The 17,106-nt window shown below is 33.8% G+C and overlaps 1 protein-coding gene across 2 annotated transcripts; it reads right to left on the bottom strand.

The window, feature by feature from the left end:
* Positions 1 to 8,148, bottom strand: LOC113705546 (cis-abienol synthase, chloroplastic). 2 transcript variants are annotated; one of them, XM_027227438.2, is made up of 14 exons: positions 7,933 to 8,148; positions 7,773 to 7,822; positions 7,408 to 7,696; positions 6,484 to 6,661; positions 3,251 to 3,453; positions 3,011 to 3,131; positions 2,819 to 2,916; positions 2,540 to 2,754; positions 2,157 to 2,266; positions 1,960 to 2,058; positions 1,671 to 1,886; positions 1,451 to 1,592; positions 1,132 to 1,377; positions 1 to 493 (listed from the first exon to the last, which is right to left on the bottom strand). In XM_027227438.2, exons 1-14 carry the CDS (start codon positions 8,012 to 8,014, stop codon positions 179 to 181), a joined length of 2,364 nt encoding a protein of 787 aa, XP_027083239.1. In that variant the 5' UTR covers positions 8,015 to 8,148; the 3' UTR covers positions 1 to 178. The 2 variants fall into 2 exon arrangements, with proteins under 2 accessions (XP_027083239.1, XP_071919842.1); XM_072063741.1 differs by having other exon boundaries at positions 8,022 to 8,125.
* Positions 8,149 to 17,106: the final 8,958 nt, after the last annotated feature.

Genomic DNA, 17,106 nt, shown 5'->3' with positions numbered 1-17,106 from the left:
TTAAAGATCCAACAAATCAAAGGCTTACTGATTTTATTCCTGAGTATCAAGTCTTGCATCTTGTGACTATTCTCTGATTACACAACGGAAGTTTTATGCAGTCTAGTACTGGTTTGACAACAGAAAACATATTCCCTTAAATATTTTGTAAAAGGCTTTTCACTACCCATTTTCTCGTTTAGCCAATGTTCCGGGGAAGAATAAGAGGCTCGTAAATTACTTGATTTATATGATTAATCATTTCCTTGGGGGAGCTGAACTCATCCCTAAAAGAGTATAGAAAATGAGCAATCTTGCTTGTTGTCCAAAAGACATCCTTGCATACTCTAGGAATTGAGCTTCCCTTGGTTTGAAGAACCATCTGTAGCAGCTTTCTTCGACTAGTCTCTATCATTTCCTTCATCTTCGTTATAGCCTCTTCCTCGCTAATGACCCCATTACCTTTAACTAGAAGCTGTTGGATGCAGTTTGGCTTGCTTTCTATAAGTTCCTTCTGTTCACCAAAAGCAGAAAACAAAATAATCAACATTGTAATTAAAAAATACTAGTAGTAGAGAATCATGAGCGCTATAGAACTAGTAGTGAACTTTGCAAGATGTTTCAAGATAGCTACAGAACCATAACCTCTACTTTTATGGTGAATACAACACAATCATCAATGTTGATGAAATGAGAGTGAAACTTGAAGACCATTTCTTGACAATATAAACGGATGTAACTAGTTTTGTTTATCGTGAAGACAGATGAACTTAATCCTAAATGACCAAATAGTGAATATAACAGAGTCATCAATGTTGATGAACTGAGTGAAATTTGAAGACTATTTCTTGACAATATAAATGTATGTGGCTTGTTTTGTTATTTCAGCCCTTTAGGCAACCTCAGGTTGCTGACTCCAACACATTTGTACTTTCATCTCTAATCACAATAGAACTCTCTGGAACCGTAAGCTGCAGATTCATGCACAGTTCTAAATGTCTGTACGGAGTTATGGCCAGTTGGTTCGTTCGATTTTGCTACTACATTCCCAAATTGCTGAACAGATGTCAAAATTCAGCTTTATACAGAAAGCAAAATGTGCATTCATAGTATCAAAAGTCCCAAGTTTAAAGAAAGGGCAAGAACTTTTACCTTGTAGGTTTGAAGATCATTAAGAAGTCTAGCGACAATAGTGACATGCTGGAGTAGACTACTGTATTCTTTACCGTCTATTATGTCATCTGGCAACTTTATCCCAAGCAGAAATATTGTTGGAAGAATACAGACCCTGGCATTGATAGTTTCACATGCAGCTGCTAAATATTCATCTATTGTGGGTGTTACCCCATCTTCCCACCAATCTAGCTCACTCATCATACCCTCCAGCATTTTTAGCCACTGCTTTTCAACATTAATTTAGGTTTGAAAGTTTAGACCAAATTCAAAAACAAAAACTGATGACCTGGCTTACCGCACTAACTAGATGATTCTTGATGCATCGACCTTGCTGCATCACAACTTTTGCTCCAATTTCATTTAATGTCTTATAAAGTGCCGAGTAAAAGATTTCCACTCGGTTGGAGTAGTAATCACCAGCTGAGGGTTCATCCCACCTGTGAGTTTTCACGAATGTTAAGAGTTGAATCTGTACATAACTAATTAAGAAACAAATGATTTTAGGCAAAATATACTTCTTCACCAAGTCGATGATATTGAGTAATTCCTCTCTGGGAGCAAAATTATCAAATAAATCATCCACAATAGTTCCTAATATGATGTTTTCAGCATATGCAGCTCGAGCTTCGGTGAGTTCTGGATTGAAAACATCAGCTGTGATCAGGAAATAAGCAGTATGTAGAACTTGTCTGGTATCCTTCAATTGATCTAGTCTGTTTCCCTTGTACCATCTGAATAAATATGCTGTTAGTATATCTACTTCAATTGAAATTTCTTAAAAACAAAGCTTCAATTGAGCTTTACCTCTCAAGTTGTCGAAGTTCTGCTTTGTGGTGGGCTTGACAGTAGTTGAAATCATATAATGAGAAGGTAAGCAAATCTTTACTATATAAGTTTGGGTACCTGGTAGTGCAGAAGTTCGAGGAACACATAATTGGTTGTTTAAACTAAAAACACCAACATCACAATAAGCATCTGAGCAGGAAATATTGGGATTATACCTATAAGATGTTTTGAGAATGTCAAATTTATCTTCTCTGTAGAGATGTATGCTTTGCCTACTTTGTATGCGGTCTAGCGTGCCATTTTCATTCTTGAGTGCATACTCCACCTAGACATCTCAACAAAAATTAATTGTTTCATTACCAACACATTCATGGTGTAAAAGCTCTGCTAAATTCATAGGGATGTTGGGGGTGCTAAATTACATTGTAACTGTTAGAATATAAGATGAAACTTTGTCAGAACAAAGATACCACAAGGGTTATCTGTAAGTCTAGGGTATCAGGACAAGCAGAAAATTATAGTTAAAAAATGACCACAGAACCTGTAATCTCTTCTGACAAATTCTACAATAACGCAATATAAGGTGAAAAGGGATTACCTCCTTACTTAATGTTTCATCAAGAATACCCTCATTGGACAATTGTTGCGTCAGATAAGAGGTTGTCCAGGTGTGTATTTGTTCAAGAGCAACTTCACTCTCATGCATCATCAGGCAGGAGGCCCTATGAAGCTCAAGAATGGAACCTAAACTCATAAATTGCACGCCTGATGCCTGAGAGAATTTATGTTGATCAACAAGTCTTGCTAACTCATCTGCAGTAGATCGAAACTAATTAGTATATGTAGTAAATATGTTGGACTTTTATATAGGGCGCACCTGATGAAACTTCGTAACCATGTGTCCGCAGAAGTCGAAATCCCAAAGCACAGCAGGTGATGTCCAAAAATATCTCTTCAGACTTCAGCTGCCAATGCCTATTTGTGATTGCAACAGCATTTCAACTGAAGAAGGTCAGTATTACAAATTGGTAGACAGAAATTTATGTACAGGATTTTATTTGGAATTCACCTGTCTGCATCTTTTAAAACACTTTCCATCTCATGCCTGAAATATCTCTGTACTCCTAAACGTTGAAGTGCATCAACCATGCAGAGACGAGCATAAAGTTCTGTGGGATGTGCTACAGGAACTGTTGCCACAACAGGAGGAAGTTGTTAGCTTTGGAAGAGGTGAAATATTGAGAATAGTAGATTATCAGGTGAAGTATACATCCAAAGGTTCATCAAATGTATTGAGGCTTGAGCGTACCTCCACTACTATATTCTTTCAAGACTGAGCACAAGTACTCGTAGGATTGTTCATCATGATGGTAAAGCAAAGCAGCAGCAGTAGTGGATGGTGAATTGACCAACGACCCATTACTCCTTTTCTGGTTCTTAACCGCTTCCCAGAAACATGATTCTCCAACCCCTTCAGCAACAGTTGCCAGAATTGCCTCTTTACCAATAAAACTGTTGGCAGAGGTTTCATCAAGAATATAAGAATTCAAATCACAAGTGATTGCATATATAGTGTTCCCTTGTCATGTTATTTGATAGATAGCCGATGCCAAAAGAAAGCCACCTATGATCCATAAAATGTGAAATTAAAAGGCAGGGGTAGTTTAATTTGCAAACTTGTGCAAGAGTTACAGATTATGCTCTTGACTCTCAAGATTTTCCTATTCAGGTGGCAAATAGCAATCTTTCATTTACTTTCAAGTTGAACAGGATTCTACGGCAGCATGATCAAAACTTTGTTTGATGTATCATACTTGCTCACTGGCAAAGATTAAATTCCACTTCTACTAAATTTCTCAACTGAAAAAAATTAATCCAATCAAATCTCGCAAACCCTCAAGCTACAGCTAAGGCATAGCTATTTACTAGATATGACCATGTGACTTCTTCCTTCCCATATTCTTCACGTTTTGACAGCATATCAGCATGAAGCCTCTCTCTACAAAATTTTAAACTGTCTCCCCCAAGGCAGTAGAGAACCAACTCAACCAAAGAAATGCAATAGCCCCACCTAAACAGTTGCAGGTCAAATAATGATGGTTGAGTCTCGGCTAACAAATCTTTTGGTAAATTGCTATACATCGAAACCATCCAAATCAGAATCTACTCGCTCAAAATGTTCTCTAGAATCTCCACCTCCTGAAAGTATCACTTTGGATCTCCATTAGGATGATCTGCTTTAGATTTTGTAATAACTATGCACTATTTCACTGCATTTAATCTGCAGAGCTTTTGCAAATGGTCTATATTATAAGCTATTTGATCCACAAAAGCAAGTGGACTAATATATTCTCTATCAACAAAATCAGTAGTTAAACAGATTTTATTACTTGCACATTTAAATCTGCTGTATCACTGAAAAGAAGCATTTTTATCTATCAAATGGAGCCTTTTTCTTTTCCACACTTCTGAACTTACAATAGCAGGAAACACTTGAAACAGGACGTGTTGTCTTGCCTTAAAACAATTAGCCATCCATGTAGCCACAGGTTTTCGTAAAATCAGCACAAGGTTCCCAAGTATGCAACAGGTTTTTGGCAAATAGTTCCACCAAGATGTACTTACTTGGGATTTGACAGATCTTTATTGGTGTCCTTCTCAGCAACCTCAGTTTAAGAACAATAAAAAATTAGAAGCTAAAAAGGAATCATGTTCAGTGTTCACTGTCATTCAACAGCAAAAGCGAATGATGCATCCGCCTTTATCGTACCCATATTGTCTGGTAAGTTTTGGTATTCCATTGAAGAAAACCTAGGCTGTATTATAAGGAAGCATGCTTTAAGTTTTATACACACCAATTATCTTCTTGCCACAAATCCTTTACCAAATGAATGGAAGTTACCAGGCTGTAATATCACCAAGGTTACTACCAAAAAACTTATTTTTCCTTTCTTTAAATGTCATCATGTTGGATATGTATGAGATGGCCCAACCAAGTAGCTAAACTCAAATTCGGATACTTCTGATATTTCATCTTTATAAAATGTGTATGCCTGTTTGATAGCCTGCAGCTGTGAAATCTATTGCTACAGTTTGATAATCATCTCAATCTTAACATTGTCATAAAGCATAATTTACGAATTTCAATAAACTCCTGAGCATCAATCCTCTCCAATCTAAACAAACTTAAAGTAGCTTCAGTAAAACAAAAATTCTCATCATCTTACCAAACTTGAGTCCTATTACAAGATTCAAAACTTCCACAATATTCATAGTTTTGAAGTTGAATTGCAAAAAACTAATTGCTTATAGAAGCTAGGTGCGAGAGGTGACACATGAAAGTTTCAGTGGCCTAAGTCATATTCAGAAATTCGTCCAACAAGTTTCTTGAAGCATTAAAAAAAGTTAAGGGCCTCTGCCCTCTCCGAATTTAAACTTAAGGGAGGGAATTTGCGTGTCCATAAAAGAATGAAACCTTAGAGTGAAAAGAGAAACTGATAAAGGAAAGGTTAACATGGTAGAAAAAAGATTTTGAAATGATTCACTTTTAGAAATGCAGCTAAAAAAAGTTTTAAAAAAAAATATTAATGTGAAACTTTTGTGCATAACGCAATCCAATAAATATAAAATATGACAATAAATCATAGATAAAAGGGTAAATTATATATAAACCCCTTGTGGTTTCATCTATTGTCATATGACCCCCGATATTTCAAAATGTCCACTTCACCTCCCTTATAGTTTTATATAAAGTGGAAATTTGACGAAAAATAGCATCGTTAATTAAAATACTAATAGTGCTCTTACTTAAATGCTAAATCAATCAACGACTTAACTACTTTGTATAAAAGCATAGGGAGATTATGTGAATAAATGCAAAAATCATAGGAGAGTAAATTGGATATTTAGACAAACCACAAGGGGTTACATGGAAATTAAGATTTTATCATACGCATTTTTAGTGTGTGTTTGATATAAACACCCTAACTGATTGTGCATTCCATTCATTTTCCACTTTACATAAAACTATAGGGGGTTTATGTGGCTATCTTGAAACCTTAGGAGAGTCATCAAGCATTATGTAAAATTACAAGGGATTGTAAATAATTTGCCCTAGATAAAATAGAAGTTCGGCCACAAAAGAACTTGTAATATTCTAGAAAGTGTATTTCTAATGAGTATCTGTCGGACACTCGTTAAAATATATAAATTCCATTCAACCTATCATGTATATGTACACACTAACAATAACTATTCTCTCTTATATTTATATATTTTCCTTAATTAATTTTATTTTTCCAAAAATCTAACACCTTAAATACGTCCTAACGAGTGCCCAATGAATATTGCCTATTCATTAGACAGACCCAACAAGAAAAATAAGTTTTGATACTCAAAAGGTAAGAGTTAAAGCAATACTACTATTCTGCGTAAGATTATAGTCTCTATTGGAAAAAGAAAAAAAAAGTGAAACAGCAATGCTACGTGGATCATAATCATATGGTACACCAAAATTTTTGGAGAAGCATGCCATAAACTCACCTCTCAATGACTGAAGTTTGGTTTATAATATCATCTACCAAAACTGGATCTAGGGGCACATCCAAGCCTAGTTCTATTGCTTCCTTGATCATGGCAGGAAACAGAATACCAAATCCAATTGGACACAGCTGATCCGTATCTGTTGCAGCCCAACCGTGTGACCCAATAAAGTTGAGGCCTGCAAAGGAGTTTAGAAAATGTGGGATAAAGATGTTTCGCTGGAAGCAGTTGTAAGGCCTAGAGGATACCGTCCTTTGCCCACAAAATAGGCCGAACCCCAAATAACGCTTAAACTAGAGGGGGATGTACATGGTTAAAGTTGAAATCTTGAAATGCGATAAACATTTCTGGACAAATGAAAACAATTCCAAGTTCAATGTAACTTAGACCCGTTTAGCAAGTGAGTTTTTTGAACTGTAATTTACTGTAGAAGTTTTTAAAAATTTTGAAGTATATAGTTTAAAAACTTTAAAAAGTTTTTTAAAATTACTGTAACTAAAGTTTTAAAAAAACTTGTAGCAGACAAACTTGGCAAAAAACTCAAGTGCCAAACAGGGCTTTAGTATCAAGTAAGGTAATCTAGTGGAACAATTTGCAACACATAGTTAGTGAACATTGTCAACACATAGTATGAGTAAAATTTTAGGTGATTGCTAATAAAGTAACTACAAAAATTGAGTTTGTCTAGGAAAGGTTAAATACACTCCGATACTAATAGTATATAAGTTGTTGGACTGATAAAAAAAAATTATTAGTGCATCAAGGTTGAAAAAATCTCTCCCTAGTCCCTATTATATCTACAATACGACCCATTGCACATAGTTGGGTTCAAAACTTAGGTCCCTTTGAAAATGGCTTCCATAAAGTAAAGAGGTTCATGCTCAATAAATATGTGATTTATTGAAAGAATAGAAGATGTGTTACCTCTTTGTACCGATTGCTTTCCAACTCTCCACTTTCTGAGAGCAATCACGCATGCAATTGTGCAAGAAAGTTTGTCTTTTACCAGTAATGGATGCCCAGGAAGCAAACCCCATGAACCATCTTGGTGCTGATTTTCCACGATCCAATCCAAACATTCAGGGAAACAGGGCACGTTTGGGGTATCCCTAGAAGGCACCATTGCCACCCAAGCTGTGTCATATGCAGACACTGACAAATTAATCTTTCTCCCGAACATTTCCTTAACTCCTGCCATTGACCCTTCTGCTTTCTGAAATTAAAATACCAGACAACTAACTTTTAGAACTTCCCTTGAGAGTATATAAACTAACTCTATACATGCTTACCAATGAAACGTCAAGGCAGCATCTGGGCATTGATCTTTTAGGGAATCCATCTGCAGGGACAAGAGATTCAAGGTTACCCAAGTAGTGAAAGATTGAAAAGAAAATTTTGATAAATCCATTCTTGTCAAACTAAGTATCACTCTGCTTTTAGAATCCCTACTGCCTGACGCATGTCTGAAATTTCTGATTTTGTGTTCACGGAGGGATGTGAAAGTGACTCCGGGGCTGAGCAACATCACCATCACTTACTATTTTAATTGTCAGAGAGAGAGAGAGAGAGAGAGATCAGCTGCGAGTTATAACCAGGAGAGACAATAAAGAAATTGTGCTCATCAAAATGATATACAGGAACTTAGGGAGTCGTTTGGGCCAATGATCCATGGACAAACACTTGCGCGAGTCTAGTGAGTCAAAATTTGTCCCATCGTCACACGAATTTAAGTATTAAATATGGGGTAAAAATTGAACCACTGTGTTTGCAAGACTAATTTGGCATTTGGTAAAAGATTTCATAATAGAGAATTGGAATAAATCTCATAATTATTATTTGGATTACTACTATTGGAATTGAAATTTTGCAATCATATATAAAATTTTGGAGTTCCCCAATTCTCTAGTAACCTGGAGGGTTTTGAACAAAATTCAAGTCTAATTTTCATTTAGAAATAGGGCCCGTCCTGACACCAGTTAAAAATTAATATATAATTATATAAATATATATAATTATATATATAATACATATATTATAATTATATATTTTGTTATAATATTAGTATAATTATATAATATATATCTATAATAATAAATATATTTTTATTTTTATTTTTAAATATTATATACACATATATAATGTATTATATAAATACATATAATAATTATTTAATTAAATATATTTATATTTATATAATATATATTATAAATTTATTAATATTATAAAATGATATATTTATATTATTTTTAAATATATTTATAAATTTATATTATATGTGCATATAACTATAATATATATGTGTATATAATAAAAATATATTATATATTACTACTAATATGTATTATATAATGTATATTAGTATATGTAATATAATTGATATTATCAATTGTACTAATAATTATACATGTTTATTGATAGAAATTATTAATTAGTTATACTAAATTTATTAATATATTTATAGTAATACATTTAATTAATGAAAATTTCTTATGTCTTATTTTGAAAGAACGAACGAACCAAACATCAACTATAGTAATGATAAAAATTTTTGGTACTGAACCAAATAGATATATTGGAATGATTGACTCCATTCTAAACTCAGAATAAATGATCTCAAATCCGAATCCAATTCCAAAGTGCCAACCAAATGTCACCTAAGTCATTCCCAAATTATTGCCTAAGTGTATAAATGTTTCTAATGAAACAGAAACACAATTTGAAACATTTCCAAAACAAAAGCCTAATTGCACTTTACACCCTTTAACTATTACTAACTAATTCTTACTTTGCATCCACAATTTTAATTCTTGATACATTGCACCACAAACTTTATATTTGTCACATTTTAGCCTTTCATTAATCACGTTGAGAAAATGGTTATATTTTTTAGTGTTTAGACACCATGCACAGTAAGTCAATTGATAACTTTTACTTTGAACCCCGAATTTTTTAGAAATAATAAATAAAATATAAAATAAAGACTTACTTGCAAGTAATGAAGTTGTATTAAGAAATAGAGACTTTGAAGTTACCAGAAGATTTTGTGAAACTTGAGTTGTGACTTCAGAGCTTGACTTTCACCTCATATATGTATATATATATATATATATATATATATATATTAAATTTTTGTAAAAATATGACATCCATGTGAGTCAGCTATAAGTCACTAGTTGAAGTAGGGAATCCTGATTTTGGGAATAACTTAAAAGGATGGTCTATCTTGGGAATTTGGAATAAAAATTGGATTATTTGTGTAAAACACCCAAAGTGAAGTTGCATTCACAGAATCATTTTTTGATTTTTCTAGACGCTTATTTCTCAAAAGTTGTATTCACTGAATACGTTTTTTAAAAGTTACATTCGCTAAATACGCTTTTTTTTTCTTCAAAAGTCTCACTATTTGGGAACTCATTTCGTTTAGTTATTTGAACGCCTTCAACAATTGAAACAAATATGACAAACCTGAATGTTTATGATGTAATATCTTCAAGATTGGAATTCAGCCAGCAGAGTGAGTTTGCGAGTGCAGTGCAAAAAACAAATATTTGTCTACCAACAATACTTTCTTGCCCTTATTCTTATATTTTTAGTCCGTTTTATTGTAACCTTTTTTTTTTTTCACCGCCTCTGCAATTAAGGAAAATATAACTAACTTTATTGGATCTACACAATTTCCCCAGGCCAAAGTCCAAAAAGTTTATTTAGGTCCATTGGGTAAAAAGTTTTCTTCTATAAATAGTTAATGTGCACTACTGGTTGTTTCATTCTAAATTCCTCTAATACAATTTACTACTTTTATATCTGGTTATTCTCTCCAAGTTTATATTGATTTAAGCGAACATAACCCTTATTTGAATTTTTACGAGGTATTAGAATATATGCCCTAGCGTATATTCATTGGAATAAATATATCTTCGACGAAGCTAAACATCACCACTCCATCTTTCTCACTCCATAATGAAGTAATGATTGTAGCAGCTTGTAAAGATCACGACTTCTAATTTTCTTCGTTTTCTTGTTCTTGGATTAGAAAATTCAGGGGGAAAAACGAAAAAGGAAAAAACTATCTTCTCTCTTCAAGAAATTTTGTATCTTCATCTTAAGCATGAAGAGAGCAGAATTGACCCGTCATCCCATTACGAAAATCGACCGCCGCCAGGTTTGACTATAGAAGTCATTATATAGGTAAATTTTAATTTAATTTATTTTTTGTGGTTTCAGGAAGCTTTGAACGCAATGCTAGTTGGCCTTATTGTCAAATAACATGCATTTATGAGGTATCAAAGGGGTTTTCTCCTTGTTTAGTGACAATGGATGGTACCTACTACTTTTCCATGTAGAAAAGTAAACCATTTTCAGTCCACATCATGTTCAAACTACTAAATTCATGACTATACAAGTTATATACGTAAATTTATTTATTTATTTTATTTTTTATGTTATTTTATGTATTTATTTTTTGATTTCAGGCAGCTTTATACGTAATGCTAGTTGACCATATTGTCCAATGAAAAAGATTTATGTGGCATATGAAAGTGGTTTTGTCCTTGTTTAGTGACAATGGATGGTACAACTACATTCCCTCGTGGAAAAGTAAACCATTTGCAGCCCACATCATTTTCAAACTACTAAAAATTTAGGAGGAGGAACTCTATTCAAATATTGCTTATGCCGTAGTACGTAATTGAAAAGGGTAATTTGTTGAATCCTTAATCTAATATTGGACTTATATGTAAATAATTATGGATTGTAAACTGTCAAATAATGTTAAATTCAATTAAACTGATCAAATATGATTTGGACTTTATGTATCTAATAGGATGTGGGCCTTTAATGTGTAGAAACTTTAAGGGTCCCTATTTCTATGATGGGCTGAAATAGGGCTCCAAAAGGTAGCAGGAAAGTTACCTATAAATAGGGTTATGGTCTCCAGGTCACACGTATAATTATTTTGTCGTATTTTCTAGTACCACAATATACAACCCTTTCCTGATATCCCATCGTCAGGAAAGATATCAGAGAGATACTAAAGGCCTCTCTCAAGGATTGGTGAATACGTGTCGACCTGGAAGGCCACTCCAAATTTTCTGAGGATTCAAGTTTCAAGTTTGTCAATATGAATTTAGGTACGCTTCCGCTATTTTAATGTTGATTTGTTTCTTAATAATCGCCATATAGATTATGGGTTTAATAGGTGATGGTTTTCACCAAAAGTTATTATAGATAACCACCCTAACAAGTGATATCAGAGCCCGTATGATTGATTATTAGGAAATAATTTTGTTTTAGTAATTCATAATTTTATTACTATTGGTTTGGTTTTCATGGCTACTGGCTGCGGTCTCTGATGCTAGTAAATACATTATTGTTACGTGTTCAAATCTTCGATAGCTAGCTGATTCATTGTTTAATTATACATGAATATGATTTTGGTTGCTTTTGCCGCACAAAGAGAATTCAGTTTTGACTCTGTGGTTCTGGTCTCGGTCACGATGCCATGCTTGTACGTAATCTAGTATTAAAAAAAATATTTTTTTTGGCACGTGTTTCTGGCTTCAGGCTTTCTTGATTGTTTAATTTGGTTATCACATGAATACAAAGCTGGGCTGACACAAAGTCATGATATGACCTTCAGGGCACTTAATTGCTCATACTTGGTAAAGTGGACTTCCACGTCATCTATGCATTGAACAATGCTTTTAAAGTTCCTGTGTACTCATATGATGAAGTAGCTATCCAATTTATGTTTTCTATAAAATATGCACCGTAGACTTGTCTGGTCAGGAACGTTTGCCCGGATTCAGACGTGAATTTACACATCCGCTCGGGCTTGAAAGGACTTGTATTTGAGTTCCCGAATTTATGCACTATTTATTAAGAGTCTATTTTGATGCATGCTGGAGAATTCTTAAACAAGGAATCGCAAATCTAGTTACTGCCCCAATTTATTTCTCTTTATTTTTGGAAGATCTTTAAGGATCCAGTTGTATTGTTGTTTTATTTTTAAATTACATGGTTTATGTCTAAAATCTTGAGTATACAACTTGCCATATTTTGATTCAACCGTAATTGGCTTGGTTCCTTGTATAAGAGAATTTGCATATATTTATGTTAAGAAAATTAGGGTTTTTGTAATTTAAGTGAACCCTAATAAAGTTAATAAGATATTTAAATCCTATAAAGTCCATAGGTTTGGCCCACTATATATATATAATTTTATAAAGTATTTATGGACAATAAAAAAAAATTTGGGCTTGAATAATAAATTGGATCAAATTATGGATATGGACCTTTGGTCCAATAAGTCTTGATCCCCAGGTCACCTATAAATACGGGGTTATGGTCCCCAGGTCACACATATCATTATTTTGTCGTATTTTCTAGTACCACGATATACAGCCCTTTCTTGATATCCCATCGTCAGGAAAGATACCAGAGAGATACTAAGGCCTCTCTCAAGGATTGGTGAATACGTGTCGACCTGGAAGGCCACCCCAAATTCTCTGAGGATTCAAGTTTCAAGTTTGTCAATATGGATTCAGGTACGCTTCCGCTATTTTAATATTGATTTGTTTCTTAATAATCGCCATATAGATTATGGGTTTAATAGGTGATGGTTTTCACCAAAAGTTATTATAGATAACAACCCTAACATAATTATATATTTATACGTTGATAGGTGGATTGTTTGCATTAGATCATGCAGTATTAAAAAAAAATTGGGTTGGGAAAAAATTTTCACTCTAGAGATATAATCGTTTTTTTTTTCAACAAGAATTTTATTGATAAAGCAAGAAAGTTTACAACAACAAGATTCGCATTAAAAGCTTTATGTTGAGAGACTTGATCATTCCTTTCTCTCCAAATTCTACGTACCACAGCACCTAAAACTAACCTCTTGATCACACTACCAAAAGACTCGGTTTTCGAATGATGGCACGACCAAACAAGTTCAGTACACCACCGGTGAATACCTCTATACACTAGACTGCAAAGCTTGAACTGTTAGATGTTTTACTATACATATATATATATATATATATATTACTAAAAAATATTACATGTTTATTTTGAATTCAAACACAATAAGTTATAAATTCTTTAATGAATTTTCAGCCCTCAAATTCAACTATTCAAGAGTGTAACTTATGTTTTTAAGATGAGATTTTTGTAGCTTTAAGTTTTGAAATTTGTAACCTATGTAATGATTAGCTTTATGAATTCATTTAGTGAATTTTTACCATTATACAATGAACCTAGACCTTTTCAATTTGTAGCTGAAAAAAGGTGTTTATTCTACTTAATATTGGCATTTTAATACTTCTAAGTTTTTAGCCTATAAATAGAGGTTTCTACCAAGTCAAACACACTTTCTACTCCTACCTTCTAACACTTTTTACATTTATCTCTATATGTCATATAATGGTTTTCCTGTTACAACATAAATGATCCAGTAGAGAAATGTATTATCAGAATATTATATATGGGGCAAAGTACAGTGTTGAGGTAGGTTTCTATTTTATTCCAATGATGTAGATTGGAATAGACTGCAACGAAAGGGGATAGGTTGTTGTACCTTTGGAGGTGATGTGCGGAAAAGAAAGGCCTTTCTATATTCTATATCTTAGCGCACAAAAACGAAATAGAACTTTTGATCTTATCCACATGCTTTGAATTGCCTTCACTTGTAAATTTAAACTCTTGCCAACAAGAATATCTAGGTCCAACCTTTTATCTGTTAGGATCCAAATGCGGAATAAACAACATTGAGATATCAAATGCACAACAATTTAATAGCAAATAAGCCACAAGCATGAAAGATAAATCACACACAATATTTAACGTGGTTCGATTCCACCATTGAGCCTACGTCCACGGAGAGAAATCCGTTCTTTATTATAAGAGGAAAACCCTATACAAGAATACAACTTGAACCCAAATCCAATCCTTGTATACCATCTCTTATCTCTCAAGAACCCTCTCTTACACCCCATGTATAAGGCTACATGATACCCGTTGTGTCTCCTTGTGTAGTATGCCAACCCACCTATTTATAGAGAACATTACTGCTAAAAAATCAAATAACAATTGGAAACCAATACTATTTTCTAAACTCATATAGAGTAGAAAATAGCATCTAATTCTAGCTAAATAGGGTTTTACTTGACTAGTATTTCAAGTAACTAAATCCAATTAGGAAACTGGTTACTTCCCACATAAAACAAGAATTCTACCTAAAAGAAATTAAGTCAATTTCCTAACAAATCTCTACCTTGGCAAAAATTTCTTTTAACAACCATTTGCCTTCAACTACCAAATAATATGATACCAAACTACACACCCGAATCAATACAATCCTGACACCAAATTGATTCAATTGACAAACGAACATGTGTAGTTACCCTGAGTCCAACCTCCAGTTGACTCGTGAGAAGGTGCCTCAATTCACCATCTCCTTTTGCAGGATTTCTTCTCACCACCACTTGCAATTCGGGATCCCCTTCTGTGAGCTCTAACCCTAACCATTAAGGCAACCAAGTGGTAAAATCACCATACTTCTTCCCATTCTCAGGACTGTCTCGCCATGTGTGGTTTTCAAGACTCCACCTAAAACGAAAAACTCGTAACTGTCAGAGTCTTCTGGCGCATGGAAATTAGATTTCTTTATTTTTTTGGGACATGTGCCACACCACCCAAAGAACATAACCAAATCTAAAATCCACCGAAATGAAGTATCAACCATTGGAGGTGTGATAAAGTCTCCACCGATTCATGTCCAAAATCAAAATTAGACTCCACTTTTTTCTTGAACCTTGAATCACCTGCCTAGATTTACCGTCAAGTATTTTCGTATTTTTTTACTTTTTATCCTTCACCATCAATGCTTTTTGCCAAGTCATTGAAACAAAAATACCACTCATTAAATTGTTCAATTGGTAACAGCTACCAATCCACTTGATCTCAATAGTTAACTAGGATCCAATTACGAACCTTGAACAGCTCAATCTCACAACCAAATTTTGATACCACTTGTTAGGATCCAAACGCGGAATAAACAAACTTGAGATATCAAATGCACAAAAATTTAATAGCAAATAAGTCACAAACATGAAAGATAAACGACACACAATATTTAACGTGGTTCGACTCCGCCATTGAGTCTACGTCCACGGAGAGAAACTTGTTCTTTATTATGAGAGGAAAACCTTATACAAGAATACAACTTGAATTCAAGCCCAACCCTTGTATACCATCTCTCATCTCTCAAGAACCCTCTCTCACACCCCATGTATAAGGCTACATGATGCCCCTTGTGTCTCCTTGTATGTCTCCTTGTGCAGTATGCCAACTCACCTATTTATAGAGAACATTACTGCTAAAAAATCAAATAACAATTGGAAACCAATACTATTTCCTAAACTCATATAGAGTAGAAAATAACATCTAATTCTAGCTAAATAGGGCTTTACTTGACTACTACTTCAAGTAACTAAATCCAATTAGGAAACTAGTTACTTCCCACACAAAACAAGAATTCTATCTAAAAGAAATTAAGCCAATTTTCTAACATTATCTTGTTTTGTTAATCCGCAGAGTAGAGTAACCCTTGTAGAAAAGTCAAAGTATGTCTATTATGGGCCATTGCAATGAGATGAGAGTGAGAACAATCAATCATAGAATTTTGGGGAACAATCATGCATAGGATACTGCAGAAATTTAGGCTCTTTAACCAACATGCTGGCGGAGTGTTGGGGTATCCGAGATAGACTAGAACTAGCCCTTTCCTTAAATATTTCTCAACTAAAAGTTGAAGTTGAGTGCGAAACTATTGTTACTTTGTTAAAATCTGCTACCAATCCCAATCATCATTTGAATTCTATCATTTCGGACTGCAGATTCCTCCTTTTGTAGATGCGGCATGTTAAGATATCCCACATATACCGGGAGGCGAACAGATGTGTAGACACACTATGGGAGCAGATTACAATCCAACTTTGTAACTTTTGCTAATTGTCCTCAAAAACTCGCTTTTGTCTATGATGAGGACTTGAAAGAGATCTGTTTTCCTCGCACTATCTCTTTTGCACTGTAATAGATGGGGCGAAACTCTATTTTATTAATGTTTAATCCTTATTTCTACCCAAAAAAATGCATAGAATTTTGAAATTTTGGGTGGAAGGTAAAACTGAATGTTCTAATATGCTATCTGACTAGGAGAATTTACTTGATTTCAATGTTCTTTTGGTTTCAATGTCAAATTTAGGGGCTGTTGTATAGTATAAACATCTTATTGAATTAGTCAACTAATTGTGAGATTGCTCGAGATTCCACAGTCACACAAAGTGCGTAAGGGCGTTCGCAATTTGACTAACATAAATAAAAATACCACTTTGAATTTAATTTGGGGAAATGTTTAGAATATGGAAGGCGAAGATTGCACATTAGAATCAATGAACAAGAACATAATAAGGGAAACTTGCTGCGTTGGTCCCTAAGGTTATTTTGATAAAATTGATCCAAAAGTTCAAATATATACCAATCCCATTTGTAATGTTGTAATTATTAATAAAAATAGAAAATAGAAAATTGACAAATTTGGCTAATTTGCTAATAGTGATT

Source organism: Coffea arabica, chromosome 8c, assembly GCF_036785885.1.
Source record: "Coffea arabica cultivar ET-39 chromosome 8c, Coffea Arabica ET-39 HiFi, whole genome shotgun sequence".
Classification (NCBI taxonomy): Eukaryota; Viridiplantae; Streptophyta; class Magnoliopsida; order Gentianales; family Rubiaceae; genus Coffea; species Coffea arabica.
This window is presented reverse-complemented; position numbering and strand designations above follow the sequence as displayed.

Excerpts from the sequence above, each read along its gene's own strand:
- LOC113705546 (XM_027227438.2), bottom strand. The coding sequence starts at position 8,014 with ATGGTGATGTTGCTCAGCCCCGGAGTCACTTTCACATCCCTCCGTGAA. Across the intron at positions 3,132-3,250 it reads GAAAGAATATAGTAGTGGAG|TTCCTGTAGCACATCCCACA; the intron begins GTACGCTCAAGC and ends TTGTGGCAACAG. Across the intron at positions 2,755-2,818 it reads TGGTTACGAAGTTTCATCAG|ATGAGTTAGCAAGACTTGTT; the intron begins GTGCGCCCTATA and ends GATCTACTGCAG.